Raw genomic sequence first — 27,437 nt, forward strand, 5'->3', positions numbered from 1 at the left:
TGGAGTTTGCACGCTGCTGGACCAGAAAACTCCGAGCATTGTCCTAGTGTCGGCACTGGGAGGACAGCAGCTCCGGAGACGCTGCGTAGAGCCCAGCACCCGCCATGGCTGCCCGCAGCACCTATGGGATGCTGGCGTACTATATGTTCCTCCTGAGGATTGCTCAGTCAGCAGTAGCAGGTAGGCACGGGGAGCGCGCGGATATGATATCGCCTCTGTCCTTCAAGCCGATTTCTCCTTCAAATGCGATAAAGGCCGGGAAATGCAGATGTAGCAGAGCTGAGAGTGTCAATGCAACAAATTAAAGTTGGCCACTGTACTCTGCTATACCAGGATGGGCTACCTGGGATTTTACCTAAAGACTAGATCACACTAATATATTCAAGATCTAGCTCAATGACCAATCCAGCTCTGCTACATCTGTATGCATTTTCTAAAATTGGCGCAAAGCCGGAGACTTTTTTTAATTTTCTGCACTTTGCGACCTATTCAACAAGGGATTGTTTGCCTGGTGAGACATTCTGATGCGTGTCACAATTTTTTTTAGTTCTATCCGATTCTGGGAAAGCTGGGTGGCGACTAATATGGTGGCAATTACTGCTCCCATACAGGTTCTTATTTAGCTGTTCCAGCCTTCTGCTTCATATTACTACATAATAAGGCAGATGTACCATTCAGGTGTCTGGTAAAGCTGGATGACCAACTAATGTCGACCATTAGAGATGTCACCCAGCTTTCCCAGATACTGATAAGAAATGAGGGCGACTCAAGGGCTCATAGACAACCGTCATCGTGTTATTATTGTAGCCGATATATAATATACATGCCCCGTTTTTCGTGAGCGCCGCGTCTTTCAGAACTTCGGGAGTCTTAATTAACATTCTGTAGTCAGGAAGATTAAACTTTCAGGACTAAGTAGGGGACGGATTAAACTTTGAAACTTCTTAAAGGGGTTCTGCGTGGGACAATGGAGGGTAACGCTGCCTACACTCCTACACTGCGACAAACCCATCAGCTGAGCCAGCGGGATTAGATGTAGGATGTAAACCGGAATGTCTTCAGTCAATGATGGCAAGCAGAGATCTTGAAAACTGAGTAATTGAAATTCAAAGTATGTCAGATAGTTGCAGAACTTTAGGTTTGAACTCTTTTCAATGTAGCGTTCGTTATAGGTAATGGCAACGCCATCGTGTCCTAAAATGCCCCCGTAATGCGGAGGGTTAATGAGCTGTAACGTACCCTCTTAGGAGGCTTCTCGAGGGGCGGCCGAGTGACGTCATATATTGTTTTTGGGGTGAATAACACATTGACCTTCTTATTTTATCAAGCTTTAAAGGTAAAATGTTCGGGGGTAGTTTTAGGGTATGAGAAGACGAGGAGGGGGCTGTCATGTTCAGCGCTCCTGGTGCCCAGCCAAATGGTCTCTGTCCATTCATAATGATGCCACCTCTTTGTTTTGTGTGGGAAAGTGCGCAGCATGCCAGGGAGGCACATGGGGGGACGACGACGACAAATTCTCCAGTAAGTCTCTTCTCCCTGGATCAGGATAACGCCACGAGCCCCGTGACCTCGAAAGATTAACATATTCCAGACCATGATCCGTGATTTTCGGGCTGAATTTGTCATTGTACTGTTTCTTTCTGTACAGATGTAGCAGAGCTGTACTGTTCTCTATGCAGTTGGTAAACCTGTAGTCTATTGGACAACCACTGCTATTACATGGTGCCAAATGACAAACTTGGCTCTGCTACATGTCATGAGGACAGGCCCCTTTACATTTATTACATCTTACAAAGGCCCTAATAACTCGAGGGCCCATAAAATAACTTCCCAAAGTTTTCAATAGGGGGCAGGAAAATGCCTTCCCAGATATGCCCCTCCCCTCTTAGCTGCCTTCTCAGCCAATCAGCAAAGGCTAATTGATTACCTGCAGCCTTGATTCCTGAGAAACAGGAAAAGTCTTGTGCACGGTCTGTTGATCCAGTGTATCTAATCCTATATTGTGTGATACTGTCTGCTGAGCAGTTGTATCTAAGCCCATCCTGTGTGATACTCTCTACTGATCTGGCGTATCTAATCCTATATTGTGTGATACTGTCTGCTGAGCAGTTGTATCTAAGCCCATCCTGTGTGATACTCTCTACTGATCCGGTGTATCTAATCCTATTGTGTAATACTCTCTACTGATCTGGCGTATCTAATCCTATCCTGTAATACTGTGCTGATGCGGTGTATCTAATCTCATCATGTAATACTGTCTACTGATCTGGTGTATCTAATCTCCTCATGTAATACTGTCTACTGATCTGGTGTATCTAATCTCCTCATGTAATACTGTCTACTGATCTGGTGTATCTAATCTCCTCATGTAATACTGTCTACTGATCTGGTGTATCTAATCTCCTCATGTAATACTGTCTACTGATGCAGTGTATCTAAACCTATCCTCTGTGATACCGTCTGAGCTTGTGTATCTAAGCCTATCGTGTGATAGTTTTGGAACCACACAGTATATATTAGTCCCATCATCGCTCCGTATTTGGCACGGTATTGGAACACAACACTTGTACGTCCTGTGATGTATGTATTGGACATGGCCGACTCTCTTGCATATAATACATGTGGCCGGTTGGTCATTAAGGTCCCTGATTCTCCTTTGTATGGTAATTAGAGCTCGTTAGCTGAGAGTCGCACTTCAAAGATGGGGGAGGGGGGTGAAAACAATATGAGCAGTTGTTTTATGCTGAGTATTGTGTAAAATCTCAGTCCTCGCCATACCGAGGATTTTTTTTTTCCCCCCGCTAAATGCCAGTAAATCATTAAAGTTGATATTCATTTACTACATGAAAGAGGGTGTTTAGTTTGAACAACCCCTCTTAAATTCTGTTCCCTCAAAATATCCTAATCGGGTATATAAAATAGCGCCATCAGGGGGGTTTTCCCAAATGTTACTTATGACGATGTAAAAATGATGGCTTTAGAGCAGCCAGCCTGACATTGAGCGACCAATTTTTCCAATTATTACAGTGGTCATGTTTGTCTTCCATTGAAAACTAACTAAAATTTTCGCTGCCTATGACCTGAATTATCGGAGCATGTAAATCCAGCCGTAGTTTCGGAAGCCAGTTGGCGGTTATGTAATTTTTTTTATTTTTTTTTTGGGTGGGGGATGAGAAAATCATTGATTTAGTATTAAAGTACACGAGCGCAATAGATGACTTATTGTATGTAATATATTACGGTTTACTAAACCTGGAGTGTCGGACTGTGATCGACGGGGAAAAAGTTCTCTTGGCCTTCCATGGGTGCCCAGTCAGGTCAATTTCTGTTTAGTCAGTCCCTGTTCATGGACCCCCAAAGATCCGTGTCTCGTGACGTGTCAGGGGGGTCACCCCTTTGGACACACTTTTTTATATGGTCGGTGCCCAGGTGTTGAGCTGATCACAGTGAATTATGCCTCGGGAATGTTACGGCCCCCGTCAAAATGGGCATCTATTAGTTTCGGTGGACACCAGCAGAAAGCCGGGCTTAGAACCCACGCCGTGTGCCCTAAGAGGGTATTTAAAAAAATGGGTTGCACAGACCAGATAACCTCTAACCTCTTTTTGCCGTTCTTGTGGCATCTGTGGTGGCACAAAGAAGTTTGTTATGAGAGTGTTTACCACATTTTGCTGACCACCACTTTTTGTTTTCTCCACCCAGGTGCCTCGTGGACTTATACAGGTAAGAAGTTATGTCTTTATATACTCCATTAGTTCCTTCACAAATTATACAATGTACCCTGCGTGGACGTAGAAGAGCAACACCACAGAGGTCGTGCAGGACGATACGACCGTGGTTGGGAAGGTCAACCCAACATAGACTGTGGTTGACCATCAAAGGATGGACCCATGATTTTGACCAGGAGATAAAGATTTTAAGGAGAAACCTAGCCGAAAATGATCTTCTGACATGTCTTAGATACATGTTCGACAATCACATTGGTGGAGACCATAAGCTTGGACCACCACTGGTTTCGAGAATGATGGGACCGTGGTCTTTAGATTATAACTAGAAATATCTAACGATACCTTCTAAGTAACTGGGAGCAACGTCCAGGGGTTTTGGCTTATAGTACTGAAAATTAGAGGTCTAAGCTCATGGAAACCAGCAAGGACCTCCTGATGTGTGTCTATGACAATTTTGAAGGTCACTTTTGGTTTCTCCGTTAAACTTGACACGGGTGGTAGCCACGTTGTAGTCTTGGATTATGTAACTCATTCACTAGAATCCACCATAACCTCATGAATGTATGTCGTGCATCATCTCAATGTCAATGATGATCAAGGATGGTTGCCTCCATGGCTGGTCCACCTAAAGAACCAAATCATGAAGTACTGGGACAAATCGAGATAACTCCGGACGTTTGGGGGGTGGGGTGTAAAGGCTAGCTTGCATGCCATAGGATCTAGATAGACTGCCTAGTTGATTGTCGACCTCCTGGTGTTTGGTATGTGGTCAGTGCCTGGTGTCCACCACAGAAGGTGTTGGGGAGATGGGGGTGCCTCAACAGTTCATCTACGTGGTCCATTCTGGAACTTAAAGTCCCATACAACTTGAAGAGCCACAAGTTTCGTTCCTCAACACTTCCTCTTATCTAGATAAAAACGCTCCTCCGTGTCTGGCCTAAGATGTGACAAATCCTGGCAGTATTTTTGGGTCTGGTCTATATTTAGGACACCCTTGTGAAGGTGATTTAGAGCTACAATGTGCTATAGACATCCTGCAGTAAGAGAGGCATTCCTGGACTAATTATATGATTGGTGTGAGGGTTGCTCTGCAGGATCGGGAGGGGGTAGATGGGTCTACATAAGGGAAGAAGCCAAATCTCTATTGCTTTACAACTCCGGGATTATTCCCTGAATTTAAATTAGCCTAGAGAGAAAGCGGACGATTCAAATGTAAATGAACCACCGTCCATAAATTATAAGCCCCCTCCTCAATCAATGCCGGGGTAAACCATGCAAGAATGGGAGGGTAGCCATAAAGACTTGGGTGAAGACACGCAGAGATGGAGCTCGCTCTCATGTACGGATTCCATTTAGGGTTAGTTTGTCCCAAGACGTTTCCATTGTATAGGCATTCGTAAAAGAGGTTATAATGTGGGGTTCCGAATATAGGGGTAAGGGGGTTGTCATTGAGGCCCCACTGTTGCACAATGAAATTTTAAAGAGACCGTTTTTGTTATTTTTTTAGAAAATATTTTTGTAGAATTTTTGGGCTTCTATTTTCCCGTACTTTTTGAAAAAAGTTCAACACAACTTCCCACTTATGGCACGCCGAAAAAAAGTCACAAGTAGGTGTGGTCAAAACCGAGCACTCCCTTTAACTTTATCTTAGCCGCAAATTAAGCTATTCATACCGACAACTGGGGTCACCGAGTTATGAGGCAACTATCTCATGTCTGTGGCCGGCTTGGCCGTATCATCCCCCTCACATGTAGATCTGTCCTCCCTGAACTCATTGCCTCCCACAAGAAGATAACATTCCTTCCCGAAATACTCTGTGCTGCTGGATGACCCTGCTCCTTCCACCGTATTACTCCGCCTGTGAGCCCTGTCCAACCTGAGGCCCTAATTTGAATGTTCTTTTTCGACAAATTGTAACTTTACTTTATTTGTTTCTGTGATGTCTTCGCAACCGCCTGATTCACTTAATTATACCCTATTATATGTACGAGGAATACAGAGACGGTAATAATTTCCTTTTTAATTAGGAGAATTAAATATTCCATATCCAGTCTACCCGTAACAAAGAGTGAGAGTCACTACCTAGATCCTGCAGACCCTACTTTAGTTGGAATAGGGGTTGCAGAAGTTGCATCTTGGGCTAGGTCCTAGTGCCTAATGGTGCCCAAATATATTTAATGTGATGGTTTGGGTGTCCCCTGGTGCAGAATATGCCAAGGGGTCCAGGACGCTCAAGCTCCGCCTTTTTGGAGTAGTACACCGGCTCATATCTCGTCAAGAATGGGGCTGGTGGAGCAGCTTCAATCGCTCAAACTCGCCCCAAATATCAGGCGTCTCTGTATAGAAGTGTTTATCCACGAAGGGTGCCCATACACATTAGACAAAGCTCTGCTGAACCCGCTGATTTTGGTGGGTTTGGTTGATTGTCATGTATATGGGGCACCACCCAGCTCTTGACCGACGGCAGATGTTGCAGAAAAGAAGGATGGGGTATGTTGGATGATAACATGCCTGATTCTTTGTTCTCATGGAAGATAATCCACTCCCCATAATAAGCCGCTCCCCATAAAAAGCCATAAGCCACTCCCCATAGTAAGACTCCATAATAAGCCACTCCCCATAGTAAGACTCCATAATAAGCCACTCCCCATAGTAAGACTCTCCATAATAAGCCGCTCCCCATAAAGCCGCCACCCTAAGCCGCTCCCCATAAAAAGCCATAAGCCACTCCCCATAGTAAGACTCCATAATAAGCCACTCCCCATAGTAAGACTCTCCATAATAAGCCGCTCCCCATAAAAAGCCACCCTAAGCCGCTCCCCATAAAGCCGCCACCCTAAGCCGCTCCCCATAAAAAGCCATAAGCCACTCCCCATAGTAAGACTCCATAATAAGCCACTCCCCATAGTAAGACTCCATAATAAGCCACTCCCCATAGTAAGACTCTCCATAATAAGCCGCTCCCCATAAAAAGCCACCCTAAGCCGCTCCCCATAAAGCCGCCACCCTAAGCCGCTCCCCATAAAAAGCCACCCTAAGCCGCTCCCCATAAAGCCGCCACCCTAAGCCGCTCCCCATAAAAAGCCACCCTAAGCCGCTCCCCATAAAGCCGCCATCCTAAGCCGCTCCCCATAATAAGCCACTCCCCATAAAAAGCCATAATAAGCCACTCTCCATTGAAATAGACCTGCATACTGGGCTGACCCTGACGTGCATGTTTAGGGGGAGTCGGGAGAAAAAATGGTAGGCTTCATGCAGCTATTTAATGTGTAAAACCAGCTTAAAGATTCTCTGTCACCACATTATAAGTGGCCTATATTGTACATGATGTGATCGGCGCTGTAATGTAGATTACAGCAGAGTTATGACCTATTTTAGATTTATGCTAATGAGTTTCTTAATGGACAACTGGGCGTGTTTTACTTTTTGGCCAAGTGGGCGTTGTACAGAGGAGTGTATGACGCTGACCAATCAGTGTCATACACTTCTCTCCATCCATTTACACAGCAAATAGTGTTCTTATTACATCGCTATGTGCAGCCACAAAAACACACTATAACATTACTGTAGTGTCCTGACAATGAATATACATTACCTCCAGCCAGGACGTGATGTCTATTCAGAATACTCTCCACAATGCCCACTTGGCCAAAAAGTGAAACACGCCCAATTATCCATTGAGAAACTCATTAGCATAAAGCTAAAATAGGTCATAACTCCGTCAAAAATGATCGTTTTTCTAAATAAAAAAACACTGCTGTTATCTACATTACTGCGCCGATCACATCATGTACAATATAGGCCACTTATAATGTGGTGACAGAGCCTCTTTATTACTAGGACCACTGTTATCTACATTACAGCGCCGATCACATCATGTACAAGATAGGCCACTTATAATGTGGTGACAGAGACTCTTTATTACTAGGACCACTGTTATCTACATTACTGCGCCGATCACATCGTGTACAAGATAGGCCACTTATAATGTGGTGACAGAGCCTCTTTATTACTAGGACCACTGTTATCTACATTACTGCGCCGATCACATCGTGTACAAGATAGGCCACTTATATAATGTGGTGACAGAGCCTCTTTATTACTAGGACCACTGTTATCTACATTACTGCGCCGATCACATCGTGTACAAGATAGGCCACTTATAATGTGGTGACAGAGCCTCTTTATTACTAGGACCACTGTTATCTACATTACAGCGCCGATCACATCATGTACAAGATAGGCCACTTATATAATGTGGTGACAGAGCCTCTTTATTACTAGGACCACTGTTATCTACATTACAGTGCCGATCACATCATGTACAAGATAGGCCACTTATAATGTGGTGACAGAGCCTCTTTATTACTAGGACCACTGTTATCTACATTACTGCGCCGATCACATGTACAAGATAGGCCACTTATAATGTGGTGACAGCCTCTTTATTACTAGGACCACTGTTATCTACATTACAGCGCCGATCACATCATGTACAAGATAGGCCACTTATATAATGTGGTGACAGAGCCTCTTTAACACCTTCAATTCCACCACAGATTTCCCAATAATCATTCGCTTTTGGTTTTCTCTATAAATGACCTCATTATGGTGACAACTCCACTCCCTGTCCAGCTGAAAAGGGGGAATAAAACCGTGAGGCCAGTGCCCAACCCGGACTCCAAGTAGCTATAATATCTGGTTTGGGAAGGTAGAGGTCGGATTTGTCTAAAATTTGCCTACTAATTTTAGGTGGAGTTACCCTTTAAGAATATTATATTATTACTACTTGTATTTGATGGGTAGTGTCCCTTTTCCCTGAGTGAGCGGCATATTCTATATAGTCCCTGACTCAGCGACTGTTACCTGTGGCCTAGCTTCTTTTCGTGCCAGGCATAGAAAGAACAGATAAAAATAGATCTATACATACTACAGGACGGACATATTACACCTCCTCCTGCTCAACGGGGACAACGTCCAAGAAAAGCTTCAAGCGGAAGGTGTCAGGCAGTATCGGCAGTGCGGTATATATGAATACCCACCACTCAGCCGCCATTTTGAATGTGAATTAAACTTTAGCGTCTCCACGGAGCGTGGAGGTCCAGTGTTGTCACCCGCTGGACACTGCCTCTGTTGCTAGGCAACATTTCGGCAGCTGCATAGGAAATAACATGGCTGGAAATCCATTCATTTTCAGAAGACACGGAGAATGGCTGTGTGGACTCTTCATGGATAGTAATTGGCCTAATCTCATGTTTATTTTCTTCAACAGGTGACCATGGCCAGGAACATTGGGCAGATTCTTATCCGCTCTGTGGTGGGTCGGCCCAGTCTCCCATCAATATTCAGACAGCGGACGTGTCCTATAATGGGAAATTACCTCCCATACGTCCGGAGAGATACAGCACTCCAGGTGGCGCCCCATTCGCCCTCAGTAACGACGGTCACACAGGTAACTGGGTCATGATAGGTGTTCACTATAGGTGGGAGCTTTATAGAGGTATTACATGGGCGCTGTATGCTGCAGCGGTATAAGGGCCTGTTCACATCACCGTTCATTTCCGTTCCGGGGTTCCGTCCGAGGTTTCCGTCGGGTGAACCCCGCAAGTGAAAGTGACAGCACAGCTTCCGTTTCAGTCACCATTGATCTCAATGGTGACTGAAACATCGCTAATTCTTTCCGTTCGTCACCATTCCGGCTGGTTTCCGGTTTTCCGACTGAACCAATAGCGGAGTCGACAGAGATCAATGGTGACTGAAACGGAAGCTGTGCTGTCAGTTTCACTTTCCGTTGCGGGGTTCACCCGACGGAAACCTCGGACGGAACCCCGGGAACGGAAATGAACGGTGATGTAAACAGGCCCTTACGTGGGCACTGTATGCTGCAGCGGTATTATGCCATGTTCACATTAGTATTGTGTGAGAAGAATACGGGCATCACCTCACATGTTTTGCCCATAGTTGGATAATCCGATTTCTTTCCAGGATTCTAAAGTCGGATATTTTGATTTGCTGTGTTTTTCCCCCAAATTCAGATTAATAATTATTTTTCCATATCAAACGGAAAGATATTTGGCCAGAATTGAGGTGCTTTGTCATCTCTCAGATTTTCTACCCCCGTGAGGCAGCAGAAGCCAGAATGAATACGTTCACCCACCACATGGCTCCCATCCAGATCTGTAATGAATTTTTTTCTTTTGAGATGTGATAAGAAAGAAATTATGTTTAAAAAATAAATAAATAAAAATATACACTATATATATATACACACACACACACGGTTGTACAGGATTAGAAAACAGATGGCTGCATTTTTCCAGAAATAGCGCCACCCCTGTGCTTTGGTTGTGGTTGGTATTGCAGCTTCGCTTCATTGAAGTAAATGAGGCTGAGGTGCAATACCACGTACAACCTCTGGACAGGTGTGGCGCTGTTTTAGGAACGAAGCCATGTTTTTGTAATAATGTGCAACCCCTCTAACCCAATTGTTAAAACTTGGAAGAAAAGTACGGCTGTACTTTATTTCCGTCACGGGTCTGAAATGCGTGGTACTCTATTCAAAATCACAAATCCCAGTTGGGCATGCTGGGAGACATTTATGCATGGGGCTTAAACGCCAAATCCGGCCTTGCCGTGATTTTGAAAAAAACTTCACCTAAAAAAAAACCATGACGTTGAACTAACATCTGGCCGCTGTGTTTTTTTTGCCACAAAAAAAACATGGCGGTCTTTTCTAAAAACACTGCTTGTGAATCTACCCTAAGAAATGAAAGCTGGGCTGTGATTGGTTGCTATGGGCAACAAGGCCAGTTTTTCTGTTAGACATGTTTAATAAATTTCTTCAAATGAGTTGGAAGGCGGCCATTTTATAACTGCGTCCCCAGAACCAGGTGGTCGTTGGTTCAATATGGTGAAGAGATATATAAATTATTCGTCTCTAGCCAAACTCTCCACAACCCTCTAAGTCTATGGCATTGAATATGAAGGAAGCAGCGGCCATCTTGTCCTCACTCATTGTGAACATGTAGATAAGAGCAGGATGTATCGCCTCGTAGGTGTCCGCATGTGTACGAGCTGCTCCTTAGCAAAGTCTGAATGACTCCTTCACGAATAATTACAATGGGCCTCTCAAATTTAGCAGGCAATTCAAAAATTAGCAATGCTTTGTGGCCATTGTCGTTCACCATCTTAGACGTCACAACTGATTGGAGATTGACCGCAAACGTCCGCACACAATGGTGTCCGTGCTCCAATCTTGATTTAGACCTTGTCCATTGTTGTTACCACCCTTGTAAAAGCCGAAGTGCGATCATTTTGGCCTAGCGTTAATTGTCCATAGCCGCTTCATGCCATATCACAGGTTTACACTGTGTACCTGTCTGTCACCTCTTTAGAGCATTCACCCCAAATGTAATTAAAGGGGTTTTATGAGATTAGACAAAAGGCTGCTTCATTATTATGATTTTTTTTTTTCTTTTTCGAAACAGCGCCACTCTAGTCCATGGGCTATGCCTGGTATTGCAGCCTAGTTTAACTTTGAATAAAACATCTTCAAAAACATGTTTGAAGGGGTGATCTGCTTAAAAGGTTTTTATAGTAGTGGCATATTGATAAGATATGCAATCCCTTTTTGATCGTTGGGGTCCAACTGCCGAGACCCCCAGCGATCCTGAGATCTGAAGGGGCCACAGTGCCGCTTTAGCACTGTGCCCATTTTTAAGTTTTTGCTGCCTAACGGCGTACCCGGCCGCCGGTCGATGCACTAAGCCAACGATGTGACCCCTTCATTCTCCGGATCGGTGGGGGTCCCGGCAATTGGAGCCCCACTGATCAAAACGTGATGACCAATACTAGCAATATACCACCCTTAAAAATGAAAGGGCTTGTCCGGGATTAGAAAAAAAGGGGCTTTTTTTTTCCTTTTTTTTTTTTTTTCTCTCAAACATTGCCGCTCTTGTAGCTCAGACCCTTTTACTTAAATGCCGCAATACCCGACACAGCCTATGGCCAAAAGTGGCGCTCTTTCTAGTATTTTTTTTTTTTTTTCTAATTCTGGAATCATCTTTAACATAGTACTGGAGCCAACCTCGCCTTCCCACAACCCCCCCCCAAGTCAAACTTACAGGGTTATAATGGCTCTGCTGAAAGTCCTCAGGATCCAACACTTTTAGCCCTAGAGATCCACCGGTGACAATGGCATGTGTTTATGGGAACAGAGTATTTGTGTTCCTGCTGATAGGCCAGCGGATGAGCTGAGGAATGTGCTCCATCTTCAAGGTCACGTTCCTGTATAGTCCGTGACAAGAACCATGCGAACGGCCTTAAAGGGGAAAATATTCGTTAATCTTAGGTGGCTAGTCGATCTTAAACCTACTCGCTGCGCAATTTATTGTTCTGTTATCAGTCGTGCCAGGCTGGGAAGAGGCTGACTGTAGTGGCACCTGGCTGCAGCACGTGCATGTTTTTATGGGTTGCCATAATCATTCAATGACTGCTGGCAGCGGTGAACAGACCCCCCCAACTAGTAGTAATCTCATGGCTATATTCAGGCCATGTATACTACAACTACCTTCTTTGTTCGCGTCAGGGCTCCGTTCATGGTTTCCGTCGGAGCTTTCAGTCAGAACGGAACCCTGACTGAAACAAACAGAAACCATAGGGTTCCGTTTGTATCGCCATTGATTTCAATAGTGACGGATCCGGTGCAAATGTTTTCCAGTTGTCACCGTTGTGTAAGGGTTCGTGTAGGGCCTATTGTTCCCAAATCCCAACTCGGATGTGTCTTTAAAAATAGACGTCTGCTAGTAGTGGAGCTGTTCGGACAGCTGAGACATTTGAAGGTGCTGAGAGAAGACAGTCAGGTGTCGGTCAGAAGGGGTCCGGCTGAGTGCATGAGGTGGACCCTGTTAATGTTCCTCTCGTGGACCGCTACGATGACAGGATCGGGCTAGAGAAGGTCACCGTAAAGTCATCGGAAATATTCTGAGGATGAAACGGGCTAGTGACATAAAGCTCCGTGGTTGATCTTGTCACGGTGGATGAGGACAAAAGCTGCGCTGGCCTAGATCCTGGAGAAGGGAGACGAGACGGGAGGCTCTGTCAGGAGATGCGGCCACGGGGACAATCGTCACTTTGTAAGAGGCAGAATAGTGTGTGGCAGGGGAGCTGGAAGTGCGGGCGATTTAAAGAGTGGCATTGTATGAGGGTGTAAAGGGTGAGGAGAAATTTTGATAAATAAAAAGGGGGGATGATGACCACATTGGGGCGATTCGAAGAAAAACAGGAATGGAATTAAATCGGAGAAATTAAGTAAACGTACTGAAGTTTTTGTAGAAAAAAGCAAACCGTAACCAGTCCCTTGGGGCCACCTGTATAAATGTCTCATTGTAACCCAAGTCTTCCAATGGTGACCTATAGAGGGAAGAGACTAAAGCCGGCCGTACACTAGGGATTTTGATTGGCCGAAATTACAGATTTAGAGTTTTTGTCCCTCGATCGGTCGTTTTTCTTGCACCGAACGATCGTCTTTGACAACGATCAACCCCCAAAATCTATCTGGGACTCGATCTTGGATTTTTCTGGTCATTTGTCGTGATCTGTAGTAGACGCTGTACAGAAATCCTTGTTTCGGATGATATGTAAAGAGCTTGTGCCAACAAGTTACGTCATGAAATGGGTGTTTTTGACTCCCGTGTTTTTGGTCAGAAATCATGACCCGTCCGTTTTGCTCATTGACTACAAACAAGGAGTTGGCGATCGCTCGGCCTTTCAAAATCCTTTATGTATGGCCAGATTTAGAGAGCGGGATAGACAGGCGTCATTGGAAATACAGGAATGTACAAAGGTGAAACGGGCCATAGGTATGAGAATTGAGCCCCGTTGAAATTGGCAGGAGCCCCCAACAATCTAATGACCAGGATCGGACAGGTCAAATATGAACCTGTTGGGCCCTGTTTCCTTCTAGAAGAGACTCTGACTCTTAGATGGACAGAAGGTCTGCCGACACAATATGGCCAGCCTCAGTCTCCGATTCCCTTATGATCGTTTCCATAAACTGTATATAACCTTTGGCAATACAATCTTTCTGCCAACACCCCTACCCCAAAAGTTTCTTGTTTTTTCAATATTGGGATAAGAAGCTTCCAAATACATCTGGGGGCCAAATACAGGATCGGCAGGGTGAAATCTAACGTTTTAGAATCCATAACCCCACCCCACAACGACCAATGTTGTGGGACTACCTTACAGTCCCCATAGACCAGTGGTGATCAAATTATGGGGGCCTAAAGTGTAGCCCTTGATGTTTACACACTCCATAATTGGCATCTAGCAATCCCTCTGTTCCCTATGATTGGTAAAAAAAAAGCTCATTATAAGAGCACTCCTGCCCGATCACTTGGTATCCTCTCCGGCTGCCGTTTGCTGTGGCCCAGGCTGGCAGTTGGCCATCGCTGCCATAGACATTACCGGTTGTGCTGATCTTCTTGAAATTGACATACAATTAAATGATCAAGAACGTGCACTACTGACCTTTTACCTATAGGTACCTAGAATAAATACTGAAACCCTTGTTCTTGTTTACTCCAGTGAAGCTCTCTCTACCACCAACTATGCGTCTTCATGGACTCCCATATAACTTCACAGCTGTCCAGCTTCACCTACATTGGGGGAGCATATTTAATCCAGAAGGGTCTGAGCACCAAATGGATGGAAAGATTTCTCCTGGAGAGGTAAGACTGCCCCCTGTAGACACAACTATAACTACTATAATATGTCCTGTATAGATATTACACTGCCTACTATGTACAAGAATAGAACTATTATAATACTGCCCCCTATATACAGGAATATAACTACTATAATACTGCTCCTATATACAAGAATATAACTACTATAATACTGCCCCCTATATACAAGAATATAACTACTATAATACTGCCCTATATATACAAGAATAGAACTACTATAATACTGCCCCTATATACAAGAATAGAACTACTATAATACTGCCCCCTATATACAAGAATAGAACTACTATAATACTGCCCCCTATATACAGGAATATAACTACTATAATACTGCCTCCTATATACAAGAATATAACTACTATAATACTGCTCCTATATACAAGAATATAACTACTATAATACTGCCCCCTATATACAAGAATATAACTACTATAATACTGCCCCTATATACAAGAATATAACTACTATAATACTGCCCCCTATATACAAGAATATAACTACTATAATACTGCCCCCTATATACAAGAATATAACTACTATAATACTGCCCCCCTATATACAAGAATATAACTACTATAATACTGCCCACTATATACAAGAATATAACTACTATAATACTGCTCCTATATACAAGAATATAACTACTATAATACTGCCCCTTATATACAAGAATATAACTACTATAATACTGCTCCTATATACAAGAATATAACTACTATAATACTGCCCCTATATACAAGAATATAACTACTATAATACTGCCCCCTATATACAAGAATATAACTACTATAATACTGCCCCTATATACAAGAATATCACTACTATAATACTGCTCCTATATACAAGAATATAACTAGTATAATACCGCCCCTATATACAAGAATATAACTACTATAATACTGCACCTATATACAAGAATATAACTACTATAATACTGCCCCCTATATACAGGAATATAACTACTATAATACTGCTCCTATATACAATAATATAACTACTATAATACTGCCCCTATATACAAGAATATAACTACTATAATACTGCTCCCTATATACAAGAATATAACTACTATAATACTGCTCCTATATACAAGAATATAACTACTATAATACTGCTCCTATATACAAGAATATAACTACTATAATACTGCTCCTATATACAAGAATATAACTACTATAATACTGCCCCCTATATACAAGAATATAACTACTATAATACTGCCCACTATATACAAGAATATAACTACTATAATACTGCCCCTTATATACAAGAATATAACTACTATAATACTGCTCCTATATACAATAATATAACTACTATAATACTGCCCCTTATATACAAGAATATAACTACTATAATACTGATCCTATATACAAGAATATAACTACTATAATACTGCCACTATATACAAGAATATAACTACTATAATACTGCCCCTATATACAAGAATATAACTACTATAATACTGCCCCTATATACAAGAATATAACTACTATAATACTGCTCCTATATACAAGAATATAACTACTATAATACTGCCCCCTATATACAGGAATATAACTACTATAATACTGCCCCTATATACAAGAATATAACTACTATAATACTGCCCCCTATATACAAGAATATAACTACTATAATACTGCCCCTATATACAAGAATATAACTACTATAATACTGCCCCCTATATACAAGAATATAACTACTATAATACTGCCTCCTATATACAAGAATATAACCACTATAATACTGCCCCCTATATACAAGAATATAACTACTATAATACTGCTCCTATATACAAGAATATAACTACTATAATACTGCTCCTATATACAAGAATATAACTACTATAATACTGCTCCCTATATACAAGAATATAACTACTATAATACTGCTCCTATATACAATAGAACTACTATAATACTGCCCACTATATACAGGAATATAACTACTATAATACTGCCCCTATATACAAGAATATAACTACTATAATATTGCTCCTATATACCAGAATAGAACTACTATAATACTGCTCCTATATACAAGAATATAACTACTATAATACTGCCCCCTATATACAAGAATATAACTACTATAATACTGCCCCTATATACAAGAATATAACTACTATAATACTGCCCCTATATACAAGAATATAACGACTATAATACTGCTCCCTATATACAAGAATATAACTACTATAATACTGCTCCTATATACAAGAATATAACTACTATAATACTGCCCCTATATACAAGAATATAACCACTATAATACTGCTCCTATATACCAGAATAGAACTACTATAATACTGCCCCCTATATTCCAGAATAGAACTACTATAATACTGCCCCTATATACAAGAATATAACTACTATAATACTGCCCCCTATATTCCAGAATAGAACTACTATAATACTGCCCCTATATACAAGAATATAACTACTATAATACTGCCCCTATATACAAGAATATAACTACTATAATACTGTCCCCTATATACAAGAATATAACTACTATAATACTGCCCCCTATATACAAGAATATAACTACTATAATACTGCTCCTATATACAAGAATATAACTACTATAATACTGCTCCAATATACAAGAATATAAGTACTATAATACTGCCTCCTATATACAAGAATATAACTACTATAATACTGCCTCCTATATACAAGAATATAACTACTATAATACTGCTCCAATATACAAGAATATAACTACTATAATACTGCCCCCTATATTCCAGAATAGAACTACTATAATACTGCCCCCTGTATTAAAAAATATGAAATGATTGAACCAGATGTATAGATGCCATTAGTTTGCCTCCTTGTACTGTTTTCTGGTCTTCCTTTTTATCCTCCTGAACATTTGGGGCTCTGCTGCAAGAACGGTGACATTTTCTCTTAGTAATTATCGGCTTTGTACACAGGACTGAGCGGTGAGGGATTACATTTCCTCTTTAGAATTCTGAGTGGAGATATGAAAATGTCAGGGTGGTCAACGTTGTGTTGAATCTCATAATCTTATCACACGGTTTGCAGCACTAATATATAGTGTTCAACTAAATCTGAGCAGGAAATGTTTATGCCATCTTCTCTGCCAACCGCTGCGGTCGGCCAGGATTCAGTCTATGAAATGCTACATGCTCGTAGCCAGGTGCGAAACGCGCGTTGGGGTGTTCTGACAGTATAATACAGGATGTAACTCCAGATCAGTACAGGAGAAGTAATGTAATGTATGTACACAGTGACTCCACCAGCAGAATAGTGAGTGCAGCTCTGGAGTATAATACAGCATGTAACTCAGGATCAGTACAGGAGAAGTAATGTAATGTATGTACACAGTGACTCCACCAGCAGAATAGTGAGTGCAGCTCTGGAGTATAATACAGCATGTAACTCAGGATCAGTACAGGATAAGTAATGTAATGTATGTATACAGTGACTCCACCAGCAGAATAGTGAGTGCAGCTCTGGAGTATAATACAGCATGTAACTCAGGATCAGTACAGGATAAGTAATGTAATGTACACAGTGACTCCACCAGCAGAATAGTGCGTGTAGCTCTGGAGTATAATACAGGATAAGTAATGTAATGTATTTACACAGTGACTCCACCAGCAGAATAGTGAGTGCAGCCCTGGAGTATAATACAGGCTGTAACTTAGGATCCGTACAAGGTAGGTAATGTAATGTATGTACACAGTGACTCCACCAGCAGAATAGAGAGTGCAGCTCTGGAGTATAATACAGGTTATAACTCAGGATCAGTACAGGATAAGTAATGTAATGTATGTACACAGTGACTCCACCAGCAGAATAGTGAGTGCAGCTCTGGAGTATAATACAGGCTGTAACTTAGGATCCGTACAAGGTAGGTAATGTAATGTATGTACACAGTGACTCCACCAGCAGAATAGTGAGTGCAGCTCTGGAGTATAATACAGGATGTAACTCAGGATCAGTACAGGATAAGTAATGTATGTACACAGTGACTCCACCAGCAGAATAGAGAGTGCAGCTCTGGAGTATAATACAGGATATAACTCAGGATCAGTACAGGATAAGTAATGTAATGTATGTACACAGTGACTCCACCAGCAGAATAGTGAGTGCAGCTCTGGAGTATAATACAGGCTGTAACTTAGGATCTGTACAAGGTAGGTAATGTAATGTATATACACAGTGACTCCACCAGCAGAATAGTGAGTGCAGCTCTGCAGTATAATACAGGCTGTAACTTAGGATCTGTACAAGGTAGGTAATGTAATGTACTCCTACAGTTACTGAACCTTTTTTATGTACATTGATTTTGCAGATACTTTGTGAAATAGGGTTCAAAAGTGGATTTACAGCTATAATGACTGTTCTCACTGGTGCTGGATATCACACAAGTAACCAGCATATTGAATAGCATTGTAGGATTCCATATAATCCTATAGAGTACAGTGTCCTATGGTCACTAGTTATCACGTTGTCGTACTCTGGCCTTACCCCCAATATTTAATATTGGGGTACAGCATTCAGTGTCTCATGGTGCCTATATAGAAAAGGTTAACCGGCTCTGGTTCACAGTAGGACAATTTTCTAGTCCAGTAACCCCATGAGGATTATAAAGCTGCTGGTTCCAGGAATGTGCTTACTGCCCGCGACCAAACGCCCCTCACCACTGCGAGCTCACCGAACAAAGAATACAAAACTCAGACCGTGCCGTCAGCAAATGTTCACCTCCACATCTTTTACTATCAATGAAGAATATAGGACAGATAATTCCATTAGTCAGTCATTCATTAAACCACTTAAAAGGGTTGTTCAGAATTTACAAAAACATTGAAGCTCTCTTCCAAAAACAGCGCCACACCTGTCAATAGGTCGTGTCTGGTATTGCAGCTCCGCTCTATTGAAGTGAATTGGGCTGAGCTGCAATACCACACACAACCTGTGTACGGGTGTGGTGCTGTTTTTGGAAGAAAATATTTTCCAGTTCTGGACAATCACTTTTTTTTTTGACCAGGGCTTATATAGTGAATAACCCTTAGATCTTTATTACTTTTAGTCACTTTTTTTTTTATTTTTACGACTGATTTTTCTTTAAAACTTCTGCACTTGTTTTCTTTTATCTACATGGGTACAAAATTCTGTACTGATGTCATAAAATATATTTATAGGGGTCGAAGTTCTGATTTTCTGCTACAGAGTGACAAATCTGCTTCTCTTCACAAAGAGTAAAATTCATGCTGCCTGCAGTCACCACTAGATGGAGCTCACTGCATATGTTTAATAAATCAATTGAACTGATTGATAATTCTGTATGCAGTGAGCTCCACCTAGTGGTGGCTGCAGGTAGATAGAATTTGATCATACAACTTTATGGTTATACAGAGGATTGTGTATCTCACAGAAGATTGCCTACACTGATACATTGTTACAAACCTTCAGCTGTGTGAGCAAAACAAGCGGTTTATCCTCTGGATCTCAAAAATTTGTAGAACATTACAAGATGATTAAGCTTTGTTTACATAAAAGTGGATAACCCCTTTAACCTTATGTCTATGACTAGAATCTGTAGCTATACGGTTTTGGGGATCGGCACTGATCTAGTATAATTATCTTTCTTCACCATTCAGCTTCACATCGTCCATTACAACTCGGACAAGTTTCAGGATATGAATGAAGCCAAAATCAAGTCAAACGGACTGGCCGTACTGGGGATCTTAATTGAGGTGAGAAAGGTGGTTGGCTGTAGATGTACGAAATCGGAGAATATTCCTGGCGGATACTGAATTACATGGGTTTTCTTCTCCAGTCATGTCCAAAGCAAAATTTAGATTTCTGCTGGTTTCTGACACTAGATCACATGACTGACAGCGTGGGGGGGCTAAATTGTTGTCTGTTTCCAAGGGTAACCAGCAGAATTTTAGAAGCCGCTTTGGATGTGATTAGAGAAAAACATATAAAGGGGCAAAATGTGGACACATTTAATTCTTCGTTCAAGCCAGGGGCCACTTTTCACTCATGCAGGGCCGATGGCAATAAGGGCCCCGATCTTGACTGGATTAAATAAATCATTGAGAGGACCCGACATAGAACAAACTGCTGAAAATTAATCTTTAATATATTTTTTAACCCATATAACAGACTGGAAGTGAGGACAATTCAGCCTATGGGAATATCATTAACAACCTGGATAAGATCACCTATGCAGGTAAGAGAGCAGCCAGAGAGATGCAATATGACTCCACCCCTTTTGCTGAAGCTCCACCCTTTTTGGGTTACAATGATTGCGTTGCTGCTACATGTGGTATGAGGGAGGAACTCCCATCAGGCCTCTCGTCGTCATCCGGTGATAACTATCCGTAGTCAGCCGGAGCGTCCGATCAGTGATGACCGTATGTGGTCATTATCCCGTCTTATTCTGTCTTGTTAGACTCCATACACATGTAAAAAACAACTTAGAATGTCAACATACAAGGGGTGGACAGTACTACCTGTGTAGCATGTTCCTCTACAAAGAAGCCCACCACCTTCAGAACTCCTGTCAGAGGCCCCAACTATGTAAATAAGTTTAACAGGAGAATTAATGTGCACTAAGCACGCTTACTACATCCTCCCTTTATAAATGGCGCCATAGTATGCCTGCTTGTTGGTTCTTCCATTGCTATTGGGTCATAAAGGGGGCCACCACAGTCAGAGCTCCTGTCACTAGGAGATGCCTCATCTATGTATAGAGAAGTTTAATGAGAGAATTAGTGTGCACTAAGCACGCTTACTACATCCTCCCTTTTTAAAAAAAATAAAAATTATTAATCGTGGCATAGTATACTTGCTTGATGGTTCTTCCATTGTTATGGCATCATGAAGGGGACCACCATCTTCTGAGCTCCTGTTAGTAGCAGAGCCCTCAACTATGTATAGAGACGTTTAATAGGAGAATTAATGTGCACTAAGCACGCTTACTACATCCTCCCTTTATTAGAAGTGCTGTAGTATGCTTGCTTGTTGGCTATTACATTGCTATGGGGCTATCACAGTGAGAACTCCTGTCATTAGGAGAGGCCCCAACTATGCATAGAGAAGTTTAATAAAGGGAGGATGTAGTAAGCGTGCTTTGTGCACATTAATTAATCGTGCCGTACTATCTTTCCTTGTTTCTTCCATTGCTATGGGGCCATGAAGATGGTGCGGTGTGAAGTATTCGAGAGCAATGGGCCCACAAATAATATTCTAGCATGACGGTCCCCTCTATCCTGTATCTGGCCCTGCTCACTCGCAGTGTAACGACATGATGGGTAGGGAATACAATGCGCGTGTCTCCTCTGTATTGTCATCTGAAACATGGCGATGCATAGTGGCAACCAGTCCTAGATACCCGAAAAGTTGGGCCTCTTTGCAGCTCACGTGTGGTTCTAGTACTGCAGCTCTCAGGAGGTAAGAGGTTGGAGATTTAGGGGCCCATGTAGGGTCCCTGTGCTGTGTCCCCCCCCCCCCCTCCCCCATTTGGTTTCATCACACTAATGGTGGGTATGTCTCCGGCAGACCAGAGTGTGTTGGTTCCGTCTTTCAATATTGAAGAGCTGCTTCCCGAGGGTTTGGACCGGTATTTTCGATATAATGGTTCCCTGACAACTCCCCCCTGCTATCAGAGCGTCTTGTGGACCGTGTTCCACAACAAGGTCCGGATCTCGGCGTCTCAGGTAAGTGGAGATCTAACCTACGTTACTCATCGCAGCCGTCCAGTCCTTATTTTGCAATAAAAGGTCTAGACGTGGTAAACAGTCACTGTGTACATACATTACATTACTTACCCTGTACTGATCCTGAGTTACATCCTGTATAATACTCCACCAGCAGAATAGTGAGTGCAGTTCTGGAGTATTATACAGGATGTAACTCAGGATCAGTACAGGGTAAGTAATGTAATGTATGTACACAGTGACTCCACCAGCAGAATAGTGAGTGCAGTTCTGGAGTCACTGTGTACATACATTACATTACTTACCCTGTACTGATCCTGAGTTACATCCTGTATAATACTCCAGAACTGCACTCACTATTCTGCTGGTGGAATCACTGTGTACATACATTACATTACTTATCCGGTACTGATCCTGAGTTACATCATGTATTATACTCAAGAGCTGCTCTCACTATTCTGCTGGTGGAGTCACTGTGTACATACATTACTTATCCTGTACTGATCCTGAGTTACATCCTGTATTATACTCCAGAGCAGCACTCACTATTCTGCTGGTGGAGTCACTGTGTACATACATTACATTACTTATCCTGTACTGATCCTGAGTTATATCCTGTATTATACTCCAGAGCTGTACTCACTATTCTGCTGGTGGAGTCACTGTGTACATACATTACATTACTTACCCTGTACTGATCCTGAGTTATATCCTGTATTATACTCCAGAGCTGCACTCACTATTCTGCTGGTGGAGTCACTGTGTACATTACATTACTTATCCTGTACTGATCCTGAGTTACATCCTGTATTATACTCCAGAACTGCACTCACTATTCTGCTGGTGGAGTCACTGTGTACATACATTACATTACTTATCATTTACTGATCCTGAGTTACATCCTGTATTATACTCCAGAGCTGCACTCCCTATTCTGCTGGTGGAGTCACTGTGTACATACATTACATTACTTACCCTGTACTGATCCTGAGTTACATCCTGTATAATACTCCAGAACTGCACTCACTATTCTGCTGGTGGAATCACTGTGTACATACATTACATTACTTATCCGGTACTGATCCTGAGTTACATCATGTATTATACTCAAGAGCTGCTCTCACTATTCTGCTGGTGGAGTCACTGTGTACATACATTACTTATCCTGTACTGATCCTGAGTTACATCCTGTATTATACTCCAGAGCAGCACTCACTATTCTGCTGGTGGAGTCACTGTGTACATACATTACATTACTTATCCTGTACTGATCCTGAGTTATATCCTGTATTATACTCCAGAGCTGTACTCACTATTCTGCTGGTGGAGTCACTGTGTACATACATTACATTACTTACCCTGTACTGATCCTGAGTTATATCCTGTATTATACTCCAGAGCTGCACTCACTATTCTGCTGGTGGAGTCACTGTGTACATTACATTACTTATCCTGTACTGATCCTGAGTTACATCCTGTATTATACTCCAGAACTGCACTCACTATTCTGCTGGTGGAGTCACTGTGTACATACATTACATTACTTATCATTTACTGATCCTGAGTTACATCCTGTATTATACTCCAGAGCTGCACTCACTATTCTGCTGGTGGAGTCACTGTGTACATACATTACTTACCCTGTACTGATCCTGAGTTACATCCTGTATTATACTCCAGAGCTGCACTCACTATTCTACTGGTGTAGTCACTGTGTACATACATTACTTACCCTGTACTGATCCGGAGTTACATCCTGTATTCTACTCCAGAGCTGCACTCACTGTTCTGCTGGTGAAATAATCCGCTATCTTTCTGCTTTTATAGGAGCTCAGGTAAGCTTGTGAAGACCAGATTGCTGTCTAATAACTAGCAGAATAGTGAGCGCAGCTCTGGAGTATAATATAGGCTGTAACTTTGCTGGTCGTGGGCAACCATTTTTTATTTTCTACTTGCGTCGTTTTCATACACGATCTCTTGTACTTCACTTTCTTCTCCTGTTTGTTTTGTAGATGGAGAAGCTCCAGACGATGCTTTATTCTACCAAAGCCAGTTCACCCTCCGTCGTGCTGGAAAGCAACGTCCGGGCTCCTCAGCCCCTAAACCAGAGGATTGTATATTCCTCCTTTATGAAGAGTGAGTGAGACTAGACTATTCCAGGTCGTCCTTCTATTATCACAAGTCCAAGGTCCCCCCCCCCACCATTTCATCTATTATGGGTTCCGTCAACATCACCAGCTATGAGAAGGTCCAATATCACGATTATTCCACCCCTATGTCCGGCATCTCGACCATTTCAGCCACGATTGGGTCCATCGTACCTACAGGTCAAATATCCCTATTATAATTCTGTTCTATCATGCCTACAACGTTACATGACCGGGTTCCACGTCAATCTCGGTCAACTTATGACTGTCCAACGCGTCCAACTATGAAAGATCCATCGTGATCCCAAAGCCCCGATAAGGTCCAACCTCACTTGTGGGCATGAACGTCTCCTCAACTTTCCAAAATCCCTGCTACTCCAGGTCCAACATCCATACAAGCCCACGTGTGTTAGTCCTACAATTTTGGAGGTGAGGTATCTAGTCTCAGATCACTGCAAGTCCAGGTCTGAAATAATCCGATATCCATCACTACACATCCAAAGGGTCATATAAGACTCCAATGCCCATAACCACCCATAGCTGGACCATACCATCTATAGAGGAGTCAACCATCCCTACAAGTCTAGATACAACACAGCCCGATATCCTTGGTAATCCTGTGGTGACGGGGTTAGATGTTTGGATATAGTAGGTATAGGGGTTCCTAATAGATTTACATATTTGTAACTTTTCTTTTTTTTTTTTTTTTTCAGAACTTTCCTTGTCTACAGGTAAGGTATTATCTTACGGTCTCCTTTAATGAAGTCCCTGTACCCCCATTCTCCTGATTGGTGGATCACAGAGCTGCAATATATTGAGATAGCAGATAAAACTTCCAGTGACTACCTGTGTACACATAACTACATGTAGGGAAATGGTAGTCACCCAGACAGGAAGTTAGTGGTTGCTAGGTAACCTAAACGAATATAACCTACGGACTACAGTAAAAGGGAGTAGGAAGAGAAATCAACAGAGATTGTCTACAGATACTTAAAGGGGCTGCCTGCCTATGGGATTCCTGATTATGGGACCCCTCTACTATAACAGGGAGCAGACTGTTGGTGTCCATTATATTGATGCCATGTAAGTCTTGGGAAACTGCTAGATGCTGAGCAGGTCCCATGGTGAGTTCAGTCCGTCAAAGAGGGAATGGCTGGAAAATACTGCACATATGCACATATATATATATATATATATATAATTTTTTTTTTCTCCCATCCGAAGGTAAAACTCTCGGTATTGTTTTTGGATCGTTCCTGGGGCTGCTGGGTCTCTCCATGGTTTTGTACTTTATCGTCAAGCAAGTCAGGTGAGGAATCTTGTCGTGTCGCTGCAGTGATACCAGATGTTAAAAACCGCTTACACGTATATTATAATATGTGATGTGTATAGGTGATCTTCTTAAAGGGACAGGACCCATAAAAGGAGACCTGTCATATTTGCTCTCTCTATCAAATAAGTAAAGGTACAGCTCCTCTGGACCATGCTGGAGGAGGAGTGGGGGGTTCACAGATCTGCTGTGACGCCCCACCCCAGTGAGGAGTACTAGTCATGTGCCGCTTTTTAGCCAATCGAATGATCGGTAAGTTTGCAGACTGCTGGAACAGTCTACACGGCAATAAGAACATGCAGTTCTGCTCACTGTCCTGGTCTAACGGGTGCAATTGCAATAATAACACTGCATGAGGGAATTGCTATTTTAAGCAATTTCTCCCCCAAAAATTTCGTAAGCTACCCATTCAAATTGAAAAAAACTATTTTGATGAGAATTTTTTTTTTTTGCGTTACAAATTAGAATTTCGCTGCTTTGGCTTAGACAGCGAGGAAGAGAGATGGTCCATTAAAAATAAACCCGTTCTGAAAATATCCGGTTCTGCAGTATATTGTATTTCATTCCGAGACCGTTACACGGTATTGATTAAATTTCCCATGCCAGGATCTCACTTGCTGCACCCGGCCTGCAGTCAGCTCTGCGGTTTATGCCAATGATGCCAGAGAAATGGTTTTATTAGTTATTTAACCATATTCTGCCACCTACTGGTCATTCTTGGTATTGCAATTCTATTTGCTTTTTGATTTTAATGAAGTACATTTGCAGAATAAGACTTATTTTTCATCGTAACCTTCCATAGGAAACACCGGACGCATACCTCGGGCTCCTTAGAACATGCAGGGGCCATGAAGGCTTAAACTGGAAATATGATGGCTTTAAAAGACCACGACAATCCAGTACCAAGACTGTGAATCATTTTTCTTTTTTTCTGAAGATGCTGCATTTACAAAGAGAACATTTTGGCATTCAGTACGTGGAATATTTCCATAGTGGGGTCCCACGAAATGACTTTTGCTGCAATTTTCAGGGGCACCGCCACTAACTACCTATTGGAACTAAAACCTTATGCCCTACCGCCTTGTGAAAGTCGTCCGAAATCAGCGATTGCCCACGTGTCTTATACATATTTTGGATTTATTGATTTATTTGGCCCTGGAATTTAATATTTGTGATTATCTTGTATAGTTAAAGGACTCGTCCAAAGTTTAATCATTGTATAATGAAAAGTTCTGCAACTTCTTAATATACCTTGCCTTTAAATTTTAGGATGTTTGCTGTCAGTGAATGGAACCATTCTTATTTAGAAACCACCTGGACTTCAGATTGATACATTGTAACAAAGTATCAGAACAGAGATTAATTTATGCTACTAGTGGATCAAGCCTAGACTGGATATAATGTTATAACGTTTTGAGAATTTGATGTCTCCTTAGGATAAGTCATCAATATCAGATTGGCGGGGGTCCAACTACTGGCACCCCCACCAAAAGGGCTGTGGCACTCCATAGAGCGCTGCAGCCTCTAGTTTACCAAGCATAGCGCCAAACATTCGGTAGTGGCTGCGCCTGGTACTGCAGCTCAGTTGAATGGGACTGAGCTGCAAATGACTACAGTACCAGGCGCAGCCACTATCGACTGTACGGCGCTTGCCAGATCTCTGCGGCCCCTTCAATCAGCTGATCGTGGGGAAACCCCTTTATTTATTTTTTTTGTTGTATTGGGCCAGGACTACACTGAGACTTTTTGTAGTGCTACTGATTAAGTTTAACTATTGAA

The 27,437-nt window shown here is 42.2% G+C and overlaps 1 protein-coding gene across 1 annotated transcript; it reads left to right on the top strand.

The window, feature by feature from the left end:
* CA14 (carbonic anhydrase 14) lies at positions 1 to 26,926 on the top strand. The gene is made up of 11 exons (XM_075843252.1): positions 1 to 180; positions 3,703 to 3,723; positions 9,001 to 9,180; positions 14,316 to 14,458; positions 20,115 to 20,210; positions 20,626 to 20,692; positions 22,024 to 22,181; positions 24,194 to 24,317; positions 25,042 to 25,059; positions 25,553 to 25,637; positions 26,461 to 26,926. Exons 1-11 carry the CDS (start codon positions 105 to 107, stop codon positions 26,516 to 26,518), a joined length of 1,026 nt encoding a protein of 341 aa, XP_075699367.1. The 5' UTR covers positions 1 to 104; the 3' UTR covers positions 26,519 to 26,926.
* The last annotated feature ends 511 nt before the right edge of the window (positions 26,927 to 27,437 follow it).

This window comes from Rhinoderma darwinii, chromosome 12 (genome assembly GCF_050947455.1).
Source record: "Rhinoderma darwinii isolate aRhiDar2 chromosome 12, aRhiDar2.hap1, whole genome shotgun sequence".
NCBI lineage: Eukaryota > Metazoa > Chordata > Amphibia > Anura > Rhinodermatidae > Rhinoderma > Rhinoderma darwinii.